At 42.4% G+C, this 21,875-nt stretch overlaps 1 protein-coding gene across 3 annotated transcripts in view; it reads left to right on the forward strand.

Moving 5' to 3' along the window:
- LOC147418792 (TATA-box-binding protein) overlaps window positions 1-14,139 on the forward strand; it is a 52,042-nt gene extending 37,903 nt beyond the window's left edge. Inside the window, exons 5-9 of one of the 3 annotated variants that reach the window (XM_086506248.1) lie at window positions 13,079-13,123; window positions 13,204-13,296; window positions 13,392-13,493; window positions 13,587-13,660; window positions 13,768-14,139. In XM_086506248.1, the coding sequence (XP_086362374.1) occupies window positions 13,079-13,123; window positions 13,204-13,296; window positions 13,392-13,493; window positions 13,587-13,660; window position 13,768 (315 nt within the window). In that variant the 3' untranslated portion in view covers window positions 13,769-14,139. Of the gene's footprint in view, window positions 1-13,078; window positions 13,124-13,203; window positions 13,297-13,391; window positions 13,528-13,586 lie in introns of all 3 variants that reach the window. The other 2 variants (XM_086506247.1, XM_086506249.1) reach the window with 2 other exon arrangements.
- Window positions 14,140-21,875: the final 7,736 nt, after the last annotated feature.

The following is a 21,875-nucleotide window of genomic DNA, read 5'->3' on the forward strand; positions in this document are numbered from 1 at the left end:
AAGTACAATTTCCACTTTTTTGCACTCCGCTTGTCTCTCAACTTTCTTCCCGTCCGGGTCTTTGGAGTACTTTATCAATCTTTTCACACACATCCACTTGCACTTGACGTTTGTATTCCACTCTGGCAAACTCTCCCGCCTAAAATTTGCCCAATTCTTCATTCTTTTCTTCAATTTCCGCATCGGGTTTCAACTTTTCTTCGCCTTTCCCTTGAGAGGTGTTATCTCTGTCAGATTCTCCGCGAGAACGTATGTGGGATCTTGGGTTCTTTATGGCTTATGTCCTTAAGATAGAGCGATGAAGACAGTAGCGCTCCGATGCGCGATGGACTAAGGGTGAGAGTGCCTAATGAGTTCGGGGCAGGGACATGCAAATTCTTTCACAACTAAAATCTTGACTGCTCTGTCAGAGTCTCCTCGAGAATCTGTGTGCGTTGCAGAAGGGATCGGATCGTCCATAGAAGAAGAATCTTTCTGAGCTTTGATGATTGATCACACTATTACAGGCTTGGACACTGTAAGCGGGAAATCAATAGCAACACACGAATAGAAACGTCAAAATGAGAGAGAGAGAGAGAGAGAGAGAGAGAGAGAGAGAGAGAGAGAGAGAGAGAGAGAGAGAGAGAGAGAGAGAGAGAGAGAGAGAGAGACACGGCATGGCAGCCAGATGCATTGCTCCCAAAACAACCAACGCTTTTTGCGGAAATACGTACAACCTGGCACATGGCATCAACAACGCAAATAACAGAAAATCCATACAATAGTTGCCACGTCAGCATCCATACAGCTTGCCACGTGAGCGTTGGGTATGCCACGTCATCACTTTGTGACATGTACACCCGCGAATCACGGAATTCTGTACAGCCAGGCTACGTGTCATGTCACCGCAATTTACGAAAATCTTCGTATGGTCAGCCACGTCAGCTGAGACTGGCCTGTACTTTCAAAAAGGGCGGTAGACTTTACTTCAAACCTTGATTTAGCTTTCACCCATTATTAATCGTCTATTCTACGTGTACTTTCAAGACACAACACGGGGGAAAGGCATACAGGCTGCTAGATTGCACCTGTATGAGAAGACCGACACCAGATTGGCCCCTAACTTAGGCGCCCCTTTCGGTATTTCTTTATTGCTTAAAAGAGGGAATAAATGCTGTGGTTCCCTATAAGCTGCCCGGCACAAACTTGGCCGAATTTCACTTGTTCCGGCCCGATTTCGGCAGCATAACTGTACTAGGACCCTTCACAGTCAGTATACCCACACATTGAACGACTTTCCCGACGCATACGGGCACTTTGCAAAACCTGGCGAGAATCTGCAGCACGCTGAATTCTCTGTTTTTAGCCCCGAAAATGTGCCAGATCACCTGTACAGCTGTCCCCTCACGTCCCCGAACCTCCTGGGGGTATTAGGGACTGTTTAGGGCCAAAACCCTAAACCTGCAAAAATACACAGCAGGCTGTAATTTACTGTTTTGGGCTCCGTTTCGCGTGCCGGTCGCATCCGTAGCAAGTCCTCGAGCTCCCGCACCTGTAGGGCTACTTGCCCTTTGAATCGGACGAGATTTTTGGCGTGTAAACCTCTCCGAATTCACCTGTACCTGCGGGGGATTAGCCGCTAGCTAATCTAGTACCTGTGCAAGAGGCTCTTGCCTCGGCAATCGCGCATGAACCCACACAACTGTACATTGGTCAATTGAAAAGCCCACTAGAGGGGCATAACATACTGCCATAGAGGAGAGAGAGGGCAGTGCGTAGCGTGCAGGGCATCACTCCTGGCACCGCACTATACATAGGAGGGAAAGCAAGCACTCCATAGCATGGTTACCTGGAACGCGGACCGGGAACGGCGATGGGATCCCTGCGGAACGGGGGAACGGCTAGGGGTCCGGAACGGGAACGGCGTGGAACGGGAGGTATAAAAAACACCCAAATAGTGCATTTTTAGCTCCTTGTGTTTAAATACAAGGAGTATTAGAGTGCTTTGACTCTAATACTCACAAAAAACTCGTTTTGAAGACCATTCAACCTTGCTATGACTAGATGACGATGTGAGAGAGAGAGAGAGAGAGAGAGAGGGAGAGGGAGAGATTTGAGAGAGTGGGAGGGAGAGGAAGAGAGCTTGAAGGCGTGAAGGCTTGAGCCTTGAGAGAGTGAGTCTTGAGAGGGAGAGAGCTTGAGCCTTGAGGATTAGCTTGTGGAGAGAAAGGGGGAGGGGGGTGCATTTTATGAGTCCTTGAGGCCTTGCACACTTCAAAACAAAGCCCAAACATTTACTTCAATTTTTTCAATTTTTGCCAAATTTGTTTGTAGCCGTTGGCCGTTCCGGGGGCGTTCCAGAACGTTACTGAACGGCCGTTCCGGTTTGCACTGGCCACGCGGAACGTCAAACGTTCCGGGACGTCTCGGAACGTTTGGGAAGGGAACTGCCCCCCGGAACGCCGAAACGGGGGCTAGGGGGCGTTCCCTGGTAACTCTGCTCCATAGCTCTTAACTTGTGACAAAATCTGAAAATGAGCCTTTCCCAGCTTAAAATTCAGCGCCACCTTCTCTTGCATGAGGAAAGTGCACCAGAATGTGCCGCTTGGCGCATTTACAAGCATTTTCCCGTTTCGGGGTTGCCGCCTAAAAATCTCCCAATCGGTTGCCCAGTTGACTTCACGGCAGAGTAAGAAAATGTTCCCCTTGTCATTCCGGAGGTAATGACGCAAACACATTTTGAAGTCCCAAAATAGCAGTTCCCTAAATTTTAGGAGATGTTGCTATTGTATCTTTCTAGGTCATCTGACCCCCTTTGTACACTGCAACCACACCCAAAACTGAAATGTAGCCTCTGTAGCAAAGGATTCCACTTTGGCTAGTCAATGACCCCACTTTGGCTAACCATAGTCTTTGTCCGACCTTAGTGCTCTCTTGCCCTCAGGCCTGGACTCCCTCTGAACAGTTCCACACTAGCTATGCAATGCAGGGCAGTTAGATTTCTCGAGGGGTGTTTCCAAAAAGTGAAAGTAAATAAATAATAAGAAAGGAATCAACAAAAAGGATAAATAGTAGTCACACGTTGGTGACATACCCCCCTCTTGAAATCTCAAACGTCCTCGTTTGCATCTATGTCGTACATGCTCACAGTCAACACTGATGTATTCAACACCTGTCGACCCATGTACGACACATACATGCTCATTGTCAACCCCGGTGTATTCAACACCTCTTCGACACATGTATTGCCTGCGTGTGAACCCTGTCCCAATGACATAGTGGTAGCTTCGCACTCTGCCATTGCTTTGAGTCACTAACTTTCCAATGACAAAATGGTAGCTACACATTTTGCCACTGTCTTATAGTACGCGTTGGGCCCAATAACACTTTCGAGCATACCCAAACCGACAGTTCAAGAATGCAGTTACACATGTACCCTTTAATAGAAGCCATTAGTGTATCCTTGACAAACTGACAAGAAATACTCACTTCTATAGCACTAACCATACTTTTGGACATTCCATAAGAGCAATTGCCAAACTGACAATCTGTACAGCTCACATTCATGTAACAGGTATTTCATTTGAGCTCACTTTAAATACCATGTACATCATTTGTTTCATAAGCCATTTTCACATTGACAATCCATATAGCTTTGAAACTCCAGGGGTCAAGGTAGGTTGCAAATCGAAGGCTTCAAATATCTTGTCCTTTGTATGCAGTATGGGAGGAACTTTCTTGCCACCTTCAACTATCTCAAAAGGTGCCTTGCCAGTTGATGAATGCACTATATTATTGTATGCATACTCCACCAATGGCAAATACTGCTCCCACTTTCCTTTATGTTCTGGCACATAGCACTTCAGCAGATCTAGGACAGTAGAATTTGGCTCTTCTGATTGCCCATTTGTTTGAGGATGAAATGACGAAGAGAATTTGAGCGTTGTGCCCATATTCTCAAACAAGCCTCTCCAGAACAAACTTGTCATGTGTGGATCACGATCGCTAACAATCGTTTGTGGCATGCCATGATACTTGAAAATATTGCTCATAAACAAGCGTGCCATCTGATCTGGCTTTATCTTTTTCTTGACAGGAATAAAATGAGCTTGCTTGCTAAATCTGCAAATAATGGTCCAAATACCATCGTTTCCTGTCTGCGTTCTCGGAAGATCAAAGATAAAATCCATAGCAATACTTTCCCATGGTTTGTCTGGAATAGGTAGTGGTTGCAATAACCCTAGTGCCTTTTGCCTGTCAAACTTGACCTTCTGGCAAATTAGGCATTCTCGCACAAAGGCATCTTGAAACCGGCCCGTAGGGCGGTAGGCGTTGGCTTTCACCCGAAATTCTTTACTTTAGACACACACAGAGAGCACTTTGCAAAGAGAACCTGCGACGAGAATTAACACTTAATCACACACACGGCTCGGAAGCTAGAATGCTCCGAGTAGACGCCGACAACCTGTAGGCCCCAAAATTGGCGCCCCTTTCGGTATTTCTTTATTCTTTAGGAGGGTAAATTACAAGGTAAGGTCCTGGGAATCCTTCACGTGTATCCACCTAGATACCATTTGATTTGGCCAAATTTCGGCAACATAACAGCCCCAAAACTTGCGCGAAACCAATTCCTCTGCTGGAACTCGCTTGCACTGTCGTATACCCTCTGATTCCTGTCCAAAAACAGTAAATTCAGCACGCTGTATTTACTGGTTTTTGCCCTGTTTTCAGTCCCAAACAGTCCCCTAACTGTCCTTTGCCAGTGGGGCACGATTCCCAATGGTCCTGGCGTCCGTACGGCTGAAAAACAGTGAATTTACAGTGCATACACAGCGCTGATTTTGCACCTGAACGGTGAGGTTATGACCCTCACCAGTGCCTGCTTTGGAGCAGCAGTTAGCTACCCCTGTTCCTGCTCAAGGAGGCTCTTGCCTCAGCACAAAAGCATAAACCCACACAATTGTACATCAGTCAAATGAGTAGCCCTCTTGTGGGGCATCACATAACTGCACGTAGGGGAGAGAGAGCAGTGTGTAGTGTGCAGGGCATCACTCCTAGCACCACACTGTACATGAGAGGGAAAGGAAGCACTCCATAGCTCTTAACCTGTGACAGGTTCTCAATGAAGCATCCTCCCAGCATAAATCGAGCGCCCCCTCTGCTGCCCTTGACCTGTAATGCATCTATGAACAAATAGATGCAAAAAGGGGAAGATTTCCATGGCTGCCAAAACTTGCGTATCGCTGAAAACGCAGCAAAACAGCCCTGTAAACACGCATCTGATGCCTTCCAATGCTGAAAATGAGCTCCTTGGACCTAGTCAAAGTCATGGGAAGCTCAAAAATGGAGAGAAATGGCTGAAAATCAGCGTTAACAGCCTCCAAAACTGCTCCAGAAAGTCAGTTACGAGTTCTCTTCTCCCAAACTTGGTAAATTGACCAAAAAGTGTCACTTGGCACTCATGCATGCAATTTTCTCGCATTGGGTTTCCTGCTTAAAAATCTCTCAACTGGTGCATCAATTGACTTTGTAGCAGAGTACTAAAATGTTCCCTTGGTCATACCGAAGGTAATGACGCGAACACATTTCATGGCCCAAAATAGCAGTTCCCTAATTTTTAGGAGATGCTTCCGTCGGGCTCCCGCTGGTCTTCTGACCATCTATCCTCATTGGGACCGCATCCAAAAGTGCAATGTGGCCCAACTGTCGGATACTTTCTGTTGGTGATCCCACCTTGACTTTATGCCTTTATTGAGTTCACTTCCTAGTATCCACCAACTTGCTAAGTGCGACGGGGGGGACTTGTATGATCTTGCTCTGAGCCTAGACATCCTCTTACTGTACGAATTCCAGTGCCGACCGACTTCCCGTTTGCGGGTGAAACTACCGTTCACATTGGCCATACAATGTCCGACCATTTGCAACTTCAAAAAGAGGGTCTCAAAAATAAAACAAAAATCATTGAAAAGAAACCAACAACTAAGGTTAGCAATTGCCACGTCCTCGTAACACATCCACATCTCTTCTCAATGTAGGCCAGTAGAAGAATGTCTCAACCGCTTTAACTATAGCATCGATACCACGATGCCCTGCATACGGTGGGACATGACTCTCTTCCATAACTTTGCGTCGCAATGGCTTTGTGACACACAATCTGCCATGCATCATCATGAACCCATCTTTGAGAAGATAGTGTTCATGACGTTGTCCATCCATTAGTTGCTCGAAGACCCTTGCAAAATCTTCATCATTTGCATAGTGTTCTCTCATATCATCAAGTTCATGATGATAAGGCATTGACACAGTTGAAATTTGTGGCTTCCTTGACAAGGCATCAGCCACAACGTTCTTCTTGCCTTCCACATGCACAATCTGAAAATGGAACATGGACAAGATATTTGCCCATCGCATATGCTTCTCAGATAACTTTGCCTGTGTCAAGAAGTATCGCAAGGTCTGATGGTCCGTTTGGACAACAAAATTTGCACCTAGCATGCAGTGTTTCCAACTTAAGAGCGCATGAATCACAGCCAGTAACTCTTTCTCATAGACCTGGCCCTTGCAAAATTTTGCTCTCATAGGCTACTACCCTGCCATCTTGCATTAGCACTGCACCAATGCTACTACCACAGGCATCACACTGGACCACAAATGACTTCCTAAGATCTGGCAACACAATGACTGGATCTGAAGTCATCTTTTCCTTTAAGAGATTAAAAGCTGAAATCTCTTTCTGTGTCCATCTAAAGGTGACTAGTCGCCTTCTTTTGAAGAGCATGTAAAGGTGAAGCAATCTTAGCGAAATGTCGGATAAACCTTTTGTAATAGGAGCATAGTCCGAAGAAACTTAGGACATCGTGCACCGTCTTCAAATCTGGCCATGACTTGATCGCTTCAACTTTAGTAGGATCCATTCTGACACCATCCTTTGAGACAATGTGTCCGAGAAAATGAATCTCTTCCAGAAAAAATTCACTTTTCTTTGCATTGATGAGCAATCTATGACTGCGTAGCTCTTTGAACACAATGGCCAAGTGATGCCTATGCTCCTCTTCATTCTTTGAGTAAACTATCATGTCATCAAAGAATGTACCAACAAACTGTTGGTGTGGACAGAAAATTCTGTCCATCATCCTATTGAACGTAGCAGGAGCATTTGTGAGACCAAAGGGCATCACTAAAAATTCGTAAAGGCCAAACGTTGTTCTAAAAGCAGTCTTGTGCACATCTTCTGATCTAATGCGGATCTGATGGTACCCACTCTTTAGATCTATCTTGCTAAACATAGTTGCTCCTTCTAATTTGTCCAGAATATCATCAATTCTAGGTATAGGGAACCTATTCTTGATGGTATGCTTGTTCAGTGCACGGTAGTCGATGCACATATGCCATGAGCCATCCTTTTTCTGCACCAACAACACTGGAGAACAGAATGGAGATGAACTGGGCTGGATCAGTCCCTTTTCTAACAGCTCTTGTACTTGGCCCATTATCTCTTTCTGCTGAGCCGCACTAACCCTGTACGGAGGCTTATTTGGTGGGCTACTGCATGGCACCAAATCTATCGCATGGTCCTCGGGTCTCTTTGGTGGTAATTGAGACGGTAATGAATTGGAAAAACAGTCACTATACTGTTGTAAAAGCATTGAGCATTCTTTATCTAACACAGATAAATTTGATTCATCACAATCTGACACTTCACATGCAAAAACCAAGTACGCAGAAAGATGCTTTTTCATTACAGAAGTAATAGCAGAAGTTGATACAGTGGGAATAGACTCTCCTTTAAGCTTTACATCCAGAATGTGAGTCTTTCCCCTGCTCTGTACAGTGATCTTTTTGTTGTAGGCATCCATGATTCCCTGTACACGAAACAACCAAGGAATACCTAACAACACATCACATCCGTCCAGTGGCATGATGTAAAATTCTTCAGCATCTACATAGGACTGGATATGTAGGCGCAACTTTCCGATGATGGGTGTCACAGCCTCTGTATGGCTAGGACATGCCAAACTTGCCTCTGCTGTATACTCCATCTCTTCAGGTCTTATTTCCAACTTTGAAGCCAATTCTGGGGAAATGAAATTGGCTTTGGCACCTGGATCAAAGAAGATAAGCACTGTTTGATCCCTGACCTTTCCCCATGCTCTACAAAGCTCACTTGCATCTGAATTTGGCTTGTCGCCCACCATATCTAGCACTAGACCAGCCATGGGCTTCTTTCCTTTCCTGGCCTCCTTGTCTTCAGAATCAGCTGGCCTTTTCTTTGTAGGACAGTTGTAAGCAATGTGGCCAGGCTGCTCACAGATGAAGCATTTGTTTTCTGACCTCAGGACCTTCTTTTGCTCTTCCGATTTGCGAGGAAAACGTCTTTTCCATTTCTTCGCTGGTCCCTTTTTTGATTCAGCCGAAGCTTTGCCTTTCCCTGCGTTGGCTGGGTCCTGAGTCCCTTTCGGAGCCTCATTGGGAATGTGCTTCGCTGAATTTTTCGTGGCTGATCCTTCCTTGACGCCAGTATTGAATTCACAATCTTCTCCCTTGAGCAAACCATTGCCAGTGTTTGCTACCTCGATGAGCTGCGTCAAAGTAGTGACTTTGGTCTTCGTACAGTACTTTCTCAATCCTTTGGGTAGGTCACAACAATATTTTTCAATCTGTTCTGTCAATGGCACAAACCTATAGGAAGTTACTGGAAGTAGAGCTTTCCAAAACTTTCGATCGTAGTCATCTAGATTCTTGCAAGTAGCAGCATTAAGTTGGTGCCATTCTGTCATGACATCTGCTTCAAAGTCATCAGATAACCATGCTGCTGCAAAAATCTGCTTGAAGTAAATCCATGTGGACGGAGCTTGCCCTTGAAGCAATAAAGTTGTCCACCATTGTCCCGCATTCCCTGTCAAGAAAGTGGCTGCCTTGCGGACCTTTGAAGCCTTTGTAAAGTTTCCCCCTGCATAGGCTTTGTCAAACTGCTGGAGGAATGAGAGAGCCTTCTTCCTGTCATCAAACCCTGTAAAGGTCGTGAAGGTCACACCTTTGCCACCTTCTTTGTACGGAGTTGGCCTCTCCAGCGGCGTTAAATTGTCATATGGAAGTGACTGAAACATGGGTACGTTGTTAGGGTTCATTTGTGTTCCCTGACCGCAATTAAGTTGACCTGGAAATGCCATATTTGGCTGCTGATTTGTAATTCCAGCCATACCAAAATTTGTCTGTGGCATCCCAAATTGGCCCTGAGTGCTTTGAAACCCTGGTAGCATGCCCGTAACACCATACATGGGGTTAGGCATCATCGTTTGAGCACCCCCGAACACTGTTCCTGGCGTGTAAAACTGATTTCCAGGTGCATGACTAGCCATGCTCTGGAATACCGATCCACCTCCAAAATAGCCAGGGTGTACTGAAGGTGGTGGGAAGACTTGTTGCATAGCCAGTAGGTTGCTTCCTTGCCCATTAGAACCAGCTATAGGTTGCTGAAAGGTGGCGGGCTGAACTGGTACAGCTTGAAAGACTGGCATCCCAGCCACGTGTTCTTGCACCTTAGGCACAGGTTGTGGAGACTGCATGTTCTCCGTCAAGTGTACAGGTGTTTCCATTGATTGTGCAGTATGAATCACCTGTGCTCGAGCCTTAACAGGCTTTTGATTATGATCCAGTGACCCAACTTGCTGAGACGGAAGAGGAGGTTGCAGAAAGGCTAAGAACCTCGGGTTTTGCATTTCTTGTGTGAACATAGCCACAACAGTAGCCATCTGGGTCTTGAATATATCATCATCCGTCTGTGGTGGTCTTGAAGACTCACCCACTTCATATGTCTGTTGACCCTGTGAAGAGGAAACCTCTTTAGTCACATCATTTGGTCTGTCAGCCATAATTGCAATTCCTTGTGTCTGGTCTATGATCCCCCGTGTCTTCAAACCCAACCTGACCAAGGCTCACTTCTATGGGAAAAAGTGATTTAGTCCCGTCGATGGAACTATGGAACCGGCTTGTACTTTCAAAAAGGGCGGTAGACTTTACTTCAAACCTTATTTAGCTTTCACCCATTATTAGTCGTCTATTCTACCTGTACTTTCAAGACACAACACGGGGGAAAGGCATACAGGCTGCTAGATTGCACCTGTATGAGAAGATCGACACCAGATTGGCCCCTAACTTAGGCGCCCCTTTCGGTATTTCTTTATTGCTTAAAAGAGGGAATAAATGTTGTGGTTCCCTACAAGCTGCCCCGCACAAACTTGGCTGAATTTCAACTGTTCCGGCCCGATTTCGACAGCATAACTGTGTACTAGGACCCTTCACAGTCAGTATTCTCACGCATTGAACGACTTTCCCGACGCATACGAGCACTTTGCAAAACCTGGCGAGAATCTGCAGCACGCTGAATTCTCTGTTTTTAGCCTCGAAAATGCGCCATATCACCTGTACAACGGTCCCCTCGCGTCCTCGAACCTCTTGGGGGTATTAGGGACTGTTTAGGGCCAAAACCCTAAACCTGCAAAAATATATAGCAGGCGGTAATTTACTGTTTTGGGCTCCGTTTCGCGTGCCGGTCGCATCTGTAGCAAGTCCTCGAGCTCCCGCACATGTAGGGCTACTTGCCCTTTGAATCGGACGAGATTTCTGGCATGTAAACCTCTCCGAATTCACTTGTACCTGCGGAGGATTAGTCGCTAGCTAATCCAATACCTGTGCAAGAGGCTCTTGCCTTGGCAATCGCGCATGAATCCACACAACTGTACATTGGTCAATTGAAAAGCCCACTAGAGGGGCATAACATACTGCCATAGAGGAGAGAGAGAGGGCAGTGCGTAGCGTGTAGGGCATCACTCCTGGCACCGCACTGTACATAGGAGGGAAAGCAAGCACTCCATAGCTCTTAACTTGTGACAAAATCTGAAAATGAGCCTCTCCCAGCTTAAAATTTAGTGCCACCTTCTCTTGCATGAGGAAAGTGCACCAGAATGTGCCACTTGGCGCATTTACAAGCATTTTCCCGTTTCGGGGTTGTCGCCTAAAAACCTCCCAACTGGTTGCCCAGTTGACTTCACGGCAGAGTAAGAAAATGTTCCCCTTGTCATTCTGGAGGACTCCCTCTGGACAGTTCCACACTAGCTATGCAATGCAGGGCAGTTAGGGTGTTTCCAAAAAGTGAAAGTAAATAAATAATAAGAAAGGAATCAACAAAAAGGATAAATAGTAGTCACACGCTGGTGACATCAGCTGTCCGTACAACCCTGCCATGTCAACAATCAGCACGTTTTACGCCAACAGCCCAGACGTCAAGCTTTTGAGTATTTTGGGTTTTAGGCTCCACGACCGGTTCTCCTTAAGTTTCGATTATCCTGGTTCAGTTTCTCTCCTTCCTCATAATACTTTTCTTGCTTAAAGTATTTTGCCTATTGCTCAACAAACATTTGAGGGATCGTGGACTTCTTTTGTTGTACAAGCTTCTTATTCTTCTTCTTCCTTTTGCAAGTCTCTTTCTCTATAGATTTGGATGCCGAAGCATCTGATTGAAATGACAAAGAGCCTGTCAAAAGTGAACAGTCATTGTGAGCATGGTCCATAAGTTGTTGATGAACATTGGAAGACCTCTGCTTCAGGCAATAACTGTGTAGCACATCTGGTAAGCCACAACAATAGTGCTTCATCTGCTCTTTCGAAGAGACGAAGCTACAGGTAGAAAAGTGTCCTGACGTCTGAAGATGACTCCACGCTGTAAAAACCTTGGCTTCATACTTTGGTGCCAACCAGATGAAAAGAGTCTCTTAACCCCACCCAATTGTGAGGTGCTACAAAAGAGTTTACCACCAAGTATGTGCTTTCTACTTGAGATGAGAGCTGCTTTCCGCACCGAAGCGGTTTCAAACTGTTGGATAAAGGACAGCGCCTTGTTAGTATCTTTGAACTGGAGAAAGTATCAAACTTGACACTTTGATCGCCATCCTTGAATTTTTTCTTAGCCTTTCGAGGCTTTAAATTATCACACACATGCTAATTTGGTAATAATTTTTAGTTTTGAGATGGTTTGCTCAAGAGGTCATTATGCAATGTGCACTATTGTTGTTGCAGCCATAAAACACATTTTGTCAATTGCTCATTTTTTTGGCGGTAGAGTAGAGGGTTTCCCTACTACTGCAGCTGTCATTAGCACTTGAGGGCATGTTCAAGTCGGTCTCATTTTCCAAATGGAAAATCCTCCCGCATCTACCAAAGTGGCGTGGCCTGTGATGCTAAGCACTCTCGCTAATTGATTGGCGCAACACACCTCCAGGATATCTAGTAGGTTATTGGCATTATCTATGAGTGTTGAGCTTATACGTGGAGGTGCTGTATGTGATGGCTTGTATATGAAGCTACATTATGTATGGCACTTGTGTCCCCTTTATATATACATCTAGTGTGAGTATTCTACACACTTTGGGGTTGCAGTCTGTGTGTCATATCCCTTTTCTTCTCTTTCATCATCTTCTCAACATGGTATCAAAGCGTGGCTATTTTTTCTTCACGTGTTTTTGGCCATGAAATGTGTGTACAAATTAGGCAGAGGAAGGGGTGACATCAGAGAGTACATCATGGGGTAAAAACATCCTCCTCCTCGGTGAACAAAGCATTTGACTATCGCATGGTACATTGGGCTGGGATATTTGGGTGGCCAGAGGGGCTTACACACAGACAGAGCTATGCCCACAGTAGGTAGCTAGGGCACGTTTTACTCTCTTTAGGAAAGGTTTTCCCCCTCGCCTTTTTTCAGTTCTCCAGTTGTATCAGTTATATAGCGACTGAGTTTTGCCCGTAAGGGCTTAGTTAGGTGTCAGCATGTGGGCTTGCTTTGTATCATGGTTTTGTACTTTGCCTTTGGGGCTCGACTTAGCTAAACTTTTTGGTTTAGCTTGGGCTTTCTCTTTACCCTTTTAGGGCATAGTGTTACAAAAGCTTGTTGGGTTTCTTGTTCTTCAATAGAAATACAACCCCGTTTCCTGTATGTGTGTGTGTGTGTGTGTGTGTGTCTGAGAGAGAGAGAGAGAGAGAGAGAGAGAGAGAGAGAGAGAGAGAGAGAGAGAGAGAGAGAGAGAGAGAGAGTTTTGGTTTCCAGTATGCACGTATTATTCAGAAACTTGGCTTTCCGGCCCAATTTAAGGTATGCTTTCTCTCCTTCTGGAAAAACAAGGTTTGCTTCAGTTATTTGCTGGAAATGAAATAGTGTCTCTGGTTTTGCAGGACTTTAAAATTCAAAATATTGTTGGATCTTGTGATGTAAAATTTCCCTTAAGGTTAGAAGGTTTGGCTTATGCCCATGGGCATTTCTCAAGTGTAAGTGTTGCTGGCAGTTCTGTGAGTTTGTTAGCAATGTATGCAACATGCAATATCAGATATGTGACATCCTGACACTCTCACTTCTTTTCCAGTATGAGCCAGAGTTGTTCCCTGGGCTCATTTATCGGATGAAGCAGCCGAAAATAGTGCTGCTCATTTTTGTGTCTGGGAAGATAGTCCTCACTGGTGCCAAGGTATAAACTTGTAGGCATGGGAGGAAAAAAAAAGGCAAGTGCATCATTTGGATTGCTGTTTTAAAAGTATGTTTGGTCTGGAATGTGATCCAGATCAGGGATGAAATTTATGATGCTTTTGAGAATATTTACCCAGTCTTGACTGAATTCAGGAAAATTCAGCAATGGTAAAACTTTCCAACTCGCTCTCTCGTTTATGTGGAAGTGCAACAATGATTAACCTCTCTCTCTCTCTCTCTCTCTCTCTCTCTCTCTCTCTCTCTCTTTGGTGCAGACCTCCAAGGTATAAGCTTGTGCTTGTGGAGCAATACAAGCCTTCTAATGTGTGCAGAATGCTTTTGATATTGAAGTCAATGGCTCATCTGTGAATGGGTGGGAGGCCTATGCATTCACTTCTGCTAAGCTTTTGTAACCCCTCCCTCCAGAACCCATCAAGATTTTGTAACAAAGATCCGCTAAGCTCTTGTAACCCCTCCTCCAGAACCCATCAAGCTTTTGTAACAAAGATCTGCAATGAACTGTTGAAAAATCCGTGCCTTGCTCAATGAGAGTGGAAAACCGAAGTGCATTGCAATGTATTCTGGGGGTTTGAGTATGTGCTCATGCTTGATTTTTAGTGTAATTGTTGCTCGTGAGCTTTGCAGTCTGGCAAACAGTAGTCGTCATGATTGTTTTTTCTTGAGTGAATTTTGGACAGATCTTTGGGGGAATTCGTTCTTATTGTTCTGCTCAAGAGCTGTGGTAAGTTGTGCGTTCATTAGTAAATAAGATATCTTGGAAGCTGAACCTTTTGTTTTACCTGGATCGATGCCCTAAGCCACAGCTAAATGTACCAGCGATGATGGCATTCATGAATGTATTGGTCCTATGCAAGTTATTCATTTGATCAGGTGAACATGTGGATGTGTATGTGCATGCACAAGCTGCCAACAGATGGTTCTTTCATCTTCTTTAGTGTTGCCTTGGCTAGGGCTACTGTTTTTGTCTAAGGTTGTCGGCTCATGTTTCATGAAGCGTTCTGTGCCTCTTATCATGTTTTGCCACTAATTTGGCTACACAAAATGACAGTCATTTTGTGTAGCATGGGTCTAGTGATTGCGGTGGGGTGGTCGGAAAGTTTTGCGCATATAGCTTTATGAATTTCTAATTGAGTTGCTTGCATATTGGCTAGAGGCAAGTCTTTTTGTATGTTGCATGAAATACCTGGACATTTGTCTCTTATCATCTGGTATTCTAAGGTATGATTAAGCCTCGTCTTGTCCATTAGGAAAAAGTTTGCGAGGAGGTAATGTTGAATTCTTGTTAGCATTTTTAATCTCTTTCATAATTCTCAGTGCATTTGTAAGCTTCACAGAACCGAACCTGCTTTGAGAAGTTTAATTAATAAAACAAGCACCGACTCCATGTATTCTTAATAAGAGAGAAAAACCCAAGGCTCTTATCAAATACGTGTAGAGATACATATGCCAAGGTAGGCTACTATTTCCTTATAGCCCTCTTGTTCTTTTCGGTGATTTTTAGTAGAAAATTTATTAGGAATCAATACATCTATCAATGAGAGTCACATAGAAAATTTCAGCAGAGGTGAGGATTTGTGATCATAGGAAATTTCTTCATAGCTTGGTTGATATAAAATTATCAATGATGACAAATAATTCCTAGATCAAACACGGAAGTATAGAAAGCTGAAAATAATCCTTTTATAGAAGCTGAGTTTTGGACAATGAGTAGACATATATATATATATTTTTGTAAGACATCATTCCTTCGAGCCAAATTGGAAGAACTTGATCAATTCAATAGGCCAAGTGATCGAAAGCGGTTTGTACTATGGTGTGAAGCAAAGTGGCCAATCTTAATGTTGTTCACATACAAAAAACGCTATGAAATGTCAATAATTGTGAAAGGTCCGGGCCACTTTGTGGTGCTGCTTGTGCAGGATTTTGAGATGGCGACTTCTCCTTTTGTACAAGAAGGCTCTTTCGTGAAAGCTACAAGCCGAAGCTATGGTGCATGGCCTCCAAGGGTGAGGGAGATGGAGAGCAGAGTATGTGCAAAGATAAGAAAGAAAGGGGTAGGTTAATTTGTGAAAAGCCATGTATGTGGCAAATTAGCATGACGACCTATTGTGAGTTATGTAGCCCTTATGAGCTAACCTTCTTGTGAGCTTGCTTTGTCCTTGTTCTCTTGCAAATACGAGGAAACCTTCGACAAAAAAGACCCTCTTCAACATTCTTGTTTGGTTGCCCTTAAAGTATGCTATCAAACGAGAGGCTATGTCTTGTACAGTTTCTACTCATTGTATACTAATGACTCCTAACATTGAAACAAACAAAGCAAATTAGACAACATTTTAATACTAGAGTTGCGTGTGTGTGTGTGAGAGAGAGAGAGAGAGAGAGAGAGAGAGAGAGAGAGAGAGAGCCAATTGGTTGGCTAGCCTCCTAGTGGATGGTGAACAATTTGTACTATTTATTTCTAGCGTGCTAAAACATGCCTTGCAGGAGAAGTGACAAAGAAGTACAAATGTATAAAGTGCTCACATAATGATTTCACCTTGTCTCGTATAAAATGTCATTTCCAAAGGTTTCCATTGTCGATTAATCAATTCTATCATAGATGGACATTGTGATGAGGAGAATGAAATAGTGACTTGAATATTTGAATATCCGAAACAAGTTTTTTTTTGGTTGCCAGAGTTAGAATACCTATCATACAAATAACTTGAGAAATTTGTCTTTTGACCTTTTTTGCCACTAAAACCAGAGTTTTTAGGAATTGAAGGTTGCATATTGGTCCTTTGGCTACTTTTGGAAATTTGATGTTGGAAATTTTGACTAGGGGTCATTGTATGTATTTGTAGCTAATAGATTGACTTATAGATTGAGATCAAGTTTGAGCCGATAGCCAGATTGGAATTGCGACAATTGAGACAGGTTTGTATTCGTTATAAAGGCTAGATATTCAATTTCATTGAGAATTATTGGTCTTTATGCATCTTAGATCATGCCATGAACTAGCAAATCAAGAATTTAACAGAGAAATCAAGAGTAGAGTGTCCATTGAGGAGAGTGTAAACCAAGGGGACCGTTAGCGAGCAAGAAGTGACAAAAACTTACTCCGACTCTAGTTTAGAAATGTCTTTCTTTTCCACTCGTTCGGGTACTAGGACCTCGCTCAAGTTCAAGCATATGTGGACCTTCTATAAGACCAATAAACATGGGGCTTAGATTTATTTGGATCCTCATGAGGAATATGCAGTTAAAGTCGAGGATCACATTGTAGAATTCGAAGAGGAGGTAAGAGCCAACAAGCATGAAATCTTCTATATGCCCAAAATGGAGTGCAATACTTGAATTTCAAGATTAGAGAATGTGGACGAATGGGAGTTGGAAGTTGATACGATGATTCCAAACACGACCACCAAAGAGAGACCACCAATGTTATGATTAAAAGGGCATGATCAGGTTGATGTCAAACCTCTAAAGTGTATACTGGTTGATAACCCCAAGACTAATAGTTTATTGTCGGGAGGATAATAATGAAATTGATTCGCTATGGACAACTCATGAAAAACCAAGACGATTAACATCCTTAAAAATCATGTATATTTTCAAGATCAGGGAGAAAGGTGCAACAAATCCTTTAGGGATTGCTATAATAACAACTTTGTTATGATGACTCCAAAAGAGGTCGAACAAACCAAATATTAGGGTTCCTCGATCATAGATATGATAATGGGAATGGGGCTTGATACGGACCAAAAATTTGGACCAACAGAAAGATCTTTTGGTAACATGGCCAATTCATGGGATAGTGCAGCCCAGGGAATCTGGCGGAAATCACCACAAACCAAGGAAGATTGGGTTACACCATGATCAAAAGAGGGCCAACCGAATCACCACTACCAAGCAATTCGTGGGCCTATATGGAGGTCTTGGGAGGACTATCAACCAAAAGACTGTCAGATCAAATGATTTTCAGAAATGGGTCAAGAAACTTATTATATTTAGGGATCCATATGATCATTTAGTATGCTTCAGGCTAGTGCTAAGAGCAAAAATAATATCAGACTTCCATACACAATTCGAAGGATTTGAAATGACCCTAGAAGGTAAGACTTTGACATTTCAGACCATATTTTTGGATCCATTACAGATTTGACAACATTGGCTTTTAATGTGTTGACAACATTTGACAACACAAATCTATGACTTTTAATAAAAAACAAATGAGAGTAAGGGACTATATTATTAGAATGAAGGAGTACATCGACAGATGTAAATTTCAACCGAGGAGAGGCTTGTCTCATTATTCCTTGAAGGCTTACTCAACAAGGAGTTGCATGCTATACTGTAAAGCAAGATATATACTACCATGGAAGCATGCATCTTGGATGCTATAGACTTGGGAGACAAATGAAATTTTTCTAGTGAAGAAAGTAATGTGAAGGATACACAGAGTGAATGAACCACATCTACTGTGCCAGCACAAGTAGGACCCATTGTGGCAGCTCCAATGAATGCCATAGAGGATATGCTCAAGCGTATGAATGACATGATGAGCAATATACAAAGGATGCTAGTGAGAGAGTCAGGACAAGATCCACCACAAGAGTAACCCATGAAGCCATCTAAGTGGTGTGCCATTAAAGGAAAATGGATAAACCATGAGACCAATGAGAACTATTACTGACCAAAATATGATGGAAATGTCCAATATGTGCCAATGAAACAATAGGAAAAATCTATGTAAAGGTATATACCTATACATACATGGGACAAATCCCAAATCCATCCATAACTATGAGCACATCCTGTGCTAGGTTAGCAATCACCCCTACCAGGAAACACTACAGTACCAGTCAAGTACATGCATCCTGAATGACAAGTGGAGGAGCAAGCTATAGTACCAGTCACACCCTACAATGAGGCTAATTCATCAACTATGGCAGCAGAGGGAAAACGGTATACTCAATTGCAATCTACCATGGTAGAACCAGGCACCTCTAGAGGTAGCACTTGTTTACTTTATTGCAAATTAGGGAGTTAGGCCATCCATGATGAAACAAATGCCAATACTGAGAGTGAGGAATTGCCATAAATGTGGATCGATGAAATGTGGTAGAAAAGGTGGATATTATCCTATGGATTGTCTTAGAAATCCTAAAAATAAAAGGACAACGGCCATCAACAAAGCGCATGTCCTGCCAATTAGTTCCTCTGACAATGAATCTACGGTTCCAATCAAGGTAGAGACAAGGACACAAAAAAATAGAAATAAATGAAACAGTGCTAGTGAGTCTGAAAGCAACAAGAAATCTTCTAAAGATCCTAAAAAAGAAACATGACAATGTTATGGGCTTAGGAGACAGAAATAATGAAAAAGAAAGCCCAAAGGTGGTTTGTCGAGAAACGAACGAAGTCCATGTTGATGGAGTTCAAAGAACCAAAGCTAAAATTGGGAGTTTTTGTATAGGTAGATAAGATTTATGAACCCATCAATGTAGCCTTGGAAGTTTTTCAAGCGGGCTTAAAAGCGAATCAAACAATGGAAACAAAATGGAAGAACTATCCAATACCTGATATGGAACCTGCAAAGCTAAATCACACAAGAGATGCTTGAAGCACATCAACTAAAACTAAAAACCATTGGGAATTCAACAAAGGAGGAAATAAGACGAGAACTAGTGGAGGTAAATGACACTAAAGAATTGAGAGATTCTTTAATTGAAAATGAGAAACTTGAAATTATAATACCAGACAGTGAGGATGGGCTATAAGAAATCCCCCTAGTGGAGGAAGCTTGGGGGGTTCACTATGTGTAAAACTGCCATATCACGTGCGTTCAAGACATATTTGTAAAACCTCTTATCTGTGAATTTTGTTAGGAATATAATGTACCCTTTTACTTTAAAATCTGTAAGTTTTTTTCAAATTTGAAAACATAATGCCCTTCTATATATATATTTCTGTAAGTTTCAAGAATTTTAAATACCCTTCTGTTGAACTCACGTGATAGGTTACATTTTTATTAGGTGACCTCCCCGGGGGAGGAAGATTGACCGAGTCACTTGTGAAAAAAAGTTAGAGAGGTGAACGATGGAAGCTGACTCTGAAATCAGATCTAATCGAAGAAGTTTCGCTAGACCAACCACCCATGAAATTGAATAAACAATCTCTATGTGGAGATTGGGGATCGGAATAGTCAAAATTTTGAAAGCCCTGACACTCAAGACGCTATGATCATACTTAGGAGACAACAAAGAAACATCCTTGGTATGTAAGACCATGCTTGGAAAAATTGTTGAAGATCATACCACATCTACGGAAAGACCTACAAAACACTTTGGAAAAAATGGGGATCATGGGACTATCGGAAGAAAAAGCTGAAGAGTTGTGCATAGAAGAATATCATAGCAAGCTTGTAAAATCCGTTCCTATGAATAAAGTGGGAGATTAATGCAAGGGAAATGAAGGAAACACAACTTTTTGTGTGGAATATAACGATGTAAAAGCCAAAGCTTGGGGTTAGATCAACAATCAGGCAAACGAGAATGAAATTGCAATTGACAGATAAGCGCATCAAACGACCAATGGGATTGCTAGAAAATGTGATAGTTAGCTCATGCGAGGTTGACTACCAGCATATATTTTGAGTGGAAAGTGAACTATGATATAATTTTGGAATGACCTTCCATGAGACAAATACAATTGATTAAAAAAAAACGATTATCTATACTTGAAACAAACTCGGATCAATTATACGAATAAACTTGAAAGATCACTCTTATAAGGATGCTTTAAAATCACCTATTCAAGAGTTCAATTTGAAAACAATAACTAAACTAAATTACCATCATGGTTGAACAAAGACACTCCTATTTGGATGAATGGAGGTTCAAAGAATAGTTGTTTAAGACGAGCGAATTCCACGTTGGATTAGTAATGATACCGATTAGTAAGTAAGCAATGCGATTATGTACTTGAACCTTTTTCTGAACACTCATTCGAGCCATTTGAGTGGAATCAAATTTTGGCTACCATGGATGTTTGTATCAACGAGTCGACACCGACCTTATTCTATGATGAAGAGGGCTACGACACTATTCCAATACAAATGGTAACTATCGTGCCATTGGATGATCAACATGTTTTCTTTGATCACTAGTATGATGATACCGATGAGTTAGAGGAGGAGACCCTTACCATAGAGGAATCCGACTCAGAGAAGGAGCATGTAAGAGCTAAACTACGTTGCAACAGGAGGAGAGAAAAAGTTCTTTGAATTTTCTAATCAACATAAAAAACGACAACAAAGGTACATGCAAAAAACGAGAGAATAAAAAGAAGAGAAACCTATTGATGCTAGAAATTGAGAGAAAGAAGCAATTTCAAACGATGGTTTGATGCAAAAGATTGTATCAAAGATAAAATTACTGGCAGACACCCCATCTCAAAATAAGAAGGAAACACAAAATGACAAATTGAAATAAAACACAAAACCTCAGAAAGTCAACAGAGCAAAAGAAGAAGAATTTTCAATGACTAAAATGGAAAGAAAGGCCAAGTATTTGGAATTGAAAAGAACCTTGAAAGAGGTTAAGACCACAGAAATGAAACCCATCAGCGATAAACAAGGGGCTATCAATGTTTCATTACACTAAAAGAAGTATACTATGCAAGACCAAAGGATCATTGTAGAGCAACCTATGAGACCGCTTAGGGAACCAAAAAAATCCTATGAAGGACCAAAAAATTCTAAAAGCGAAACTTGAGGAAGATTCAAAATTTGCTTATATAGCGATAGGCTTGTCTCAAGAAGAAGAGGAAATCCTCATCATAACTTTAAAGAAGTATACAAATGTCTTTGCATAGTCCTATAAAGATCTCAAGGGACTAGATCTTGACATTTGTCAGCATACTATACCCATGCAAGGTGATGCTAAACCAAGCAGACAAAGATCCTATAATTATAATGAGACTTTTGCAAAAAACATTAAGTAAGAAATTTTAAAAATCAAGGAAGCGTAATTCATCTATGAAATAGAAACAAATAGATTGGGTGCCCCCAATTATGGTGATACAAAAAAAAAAAACAATAAAGTGAGTGCATGAATCTCAAGAAGGTAAATGTTGCAACCATAAGAGATAATTACCCTCTTTCTATCACTGATCACTCCTTAGAGAGAGTGGCTGGAAAAGAAGCTTACAACTTCTTAAATGGATTCTCTGACTATAATCAACTAAGCATTGATCCAAAGGACTAGCAGAAAATGGCTTTTGCCATGGAGTGGAGAATATTTGCATGTAAAGTCATACCTTTTGTGCTAAAAAAAACTCCATCAACATTCCAAAGGCTAATGAGTCATGCTTTTAAGGA

This window comes from Adiantum capillus-veneris, chromosome 29, assembly GCF_014529385.1.
Source record: "Adiantum capillus-veneris isolate H3 chromosome 29, ASM1452938v2, whole genome shotgun sequence".
NCBI lineage: Eukaryota > Viridiplantae > Streptophyta > Polypodiopsida > Polypodiales > Pteridaceae > Adiantum > Adiantum capillus-veneris.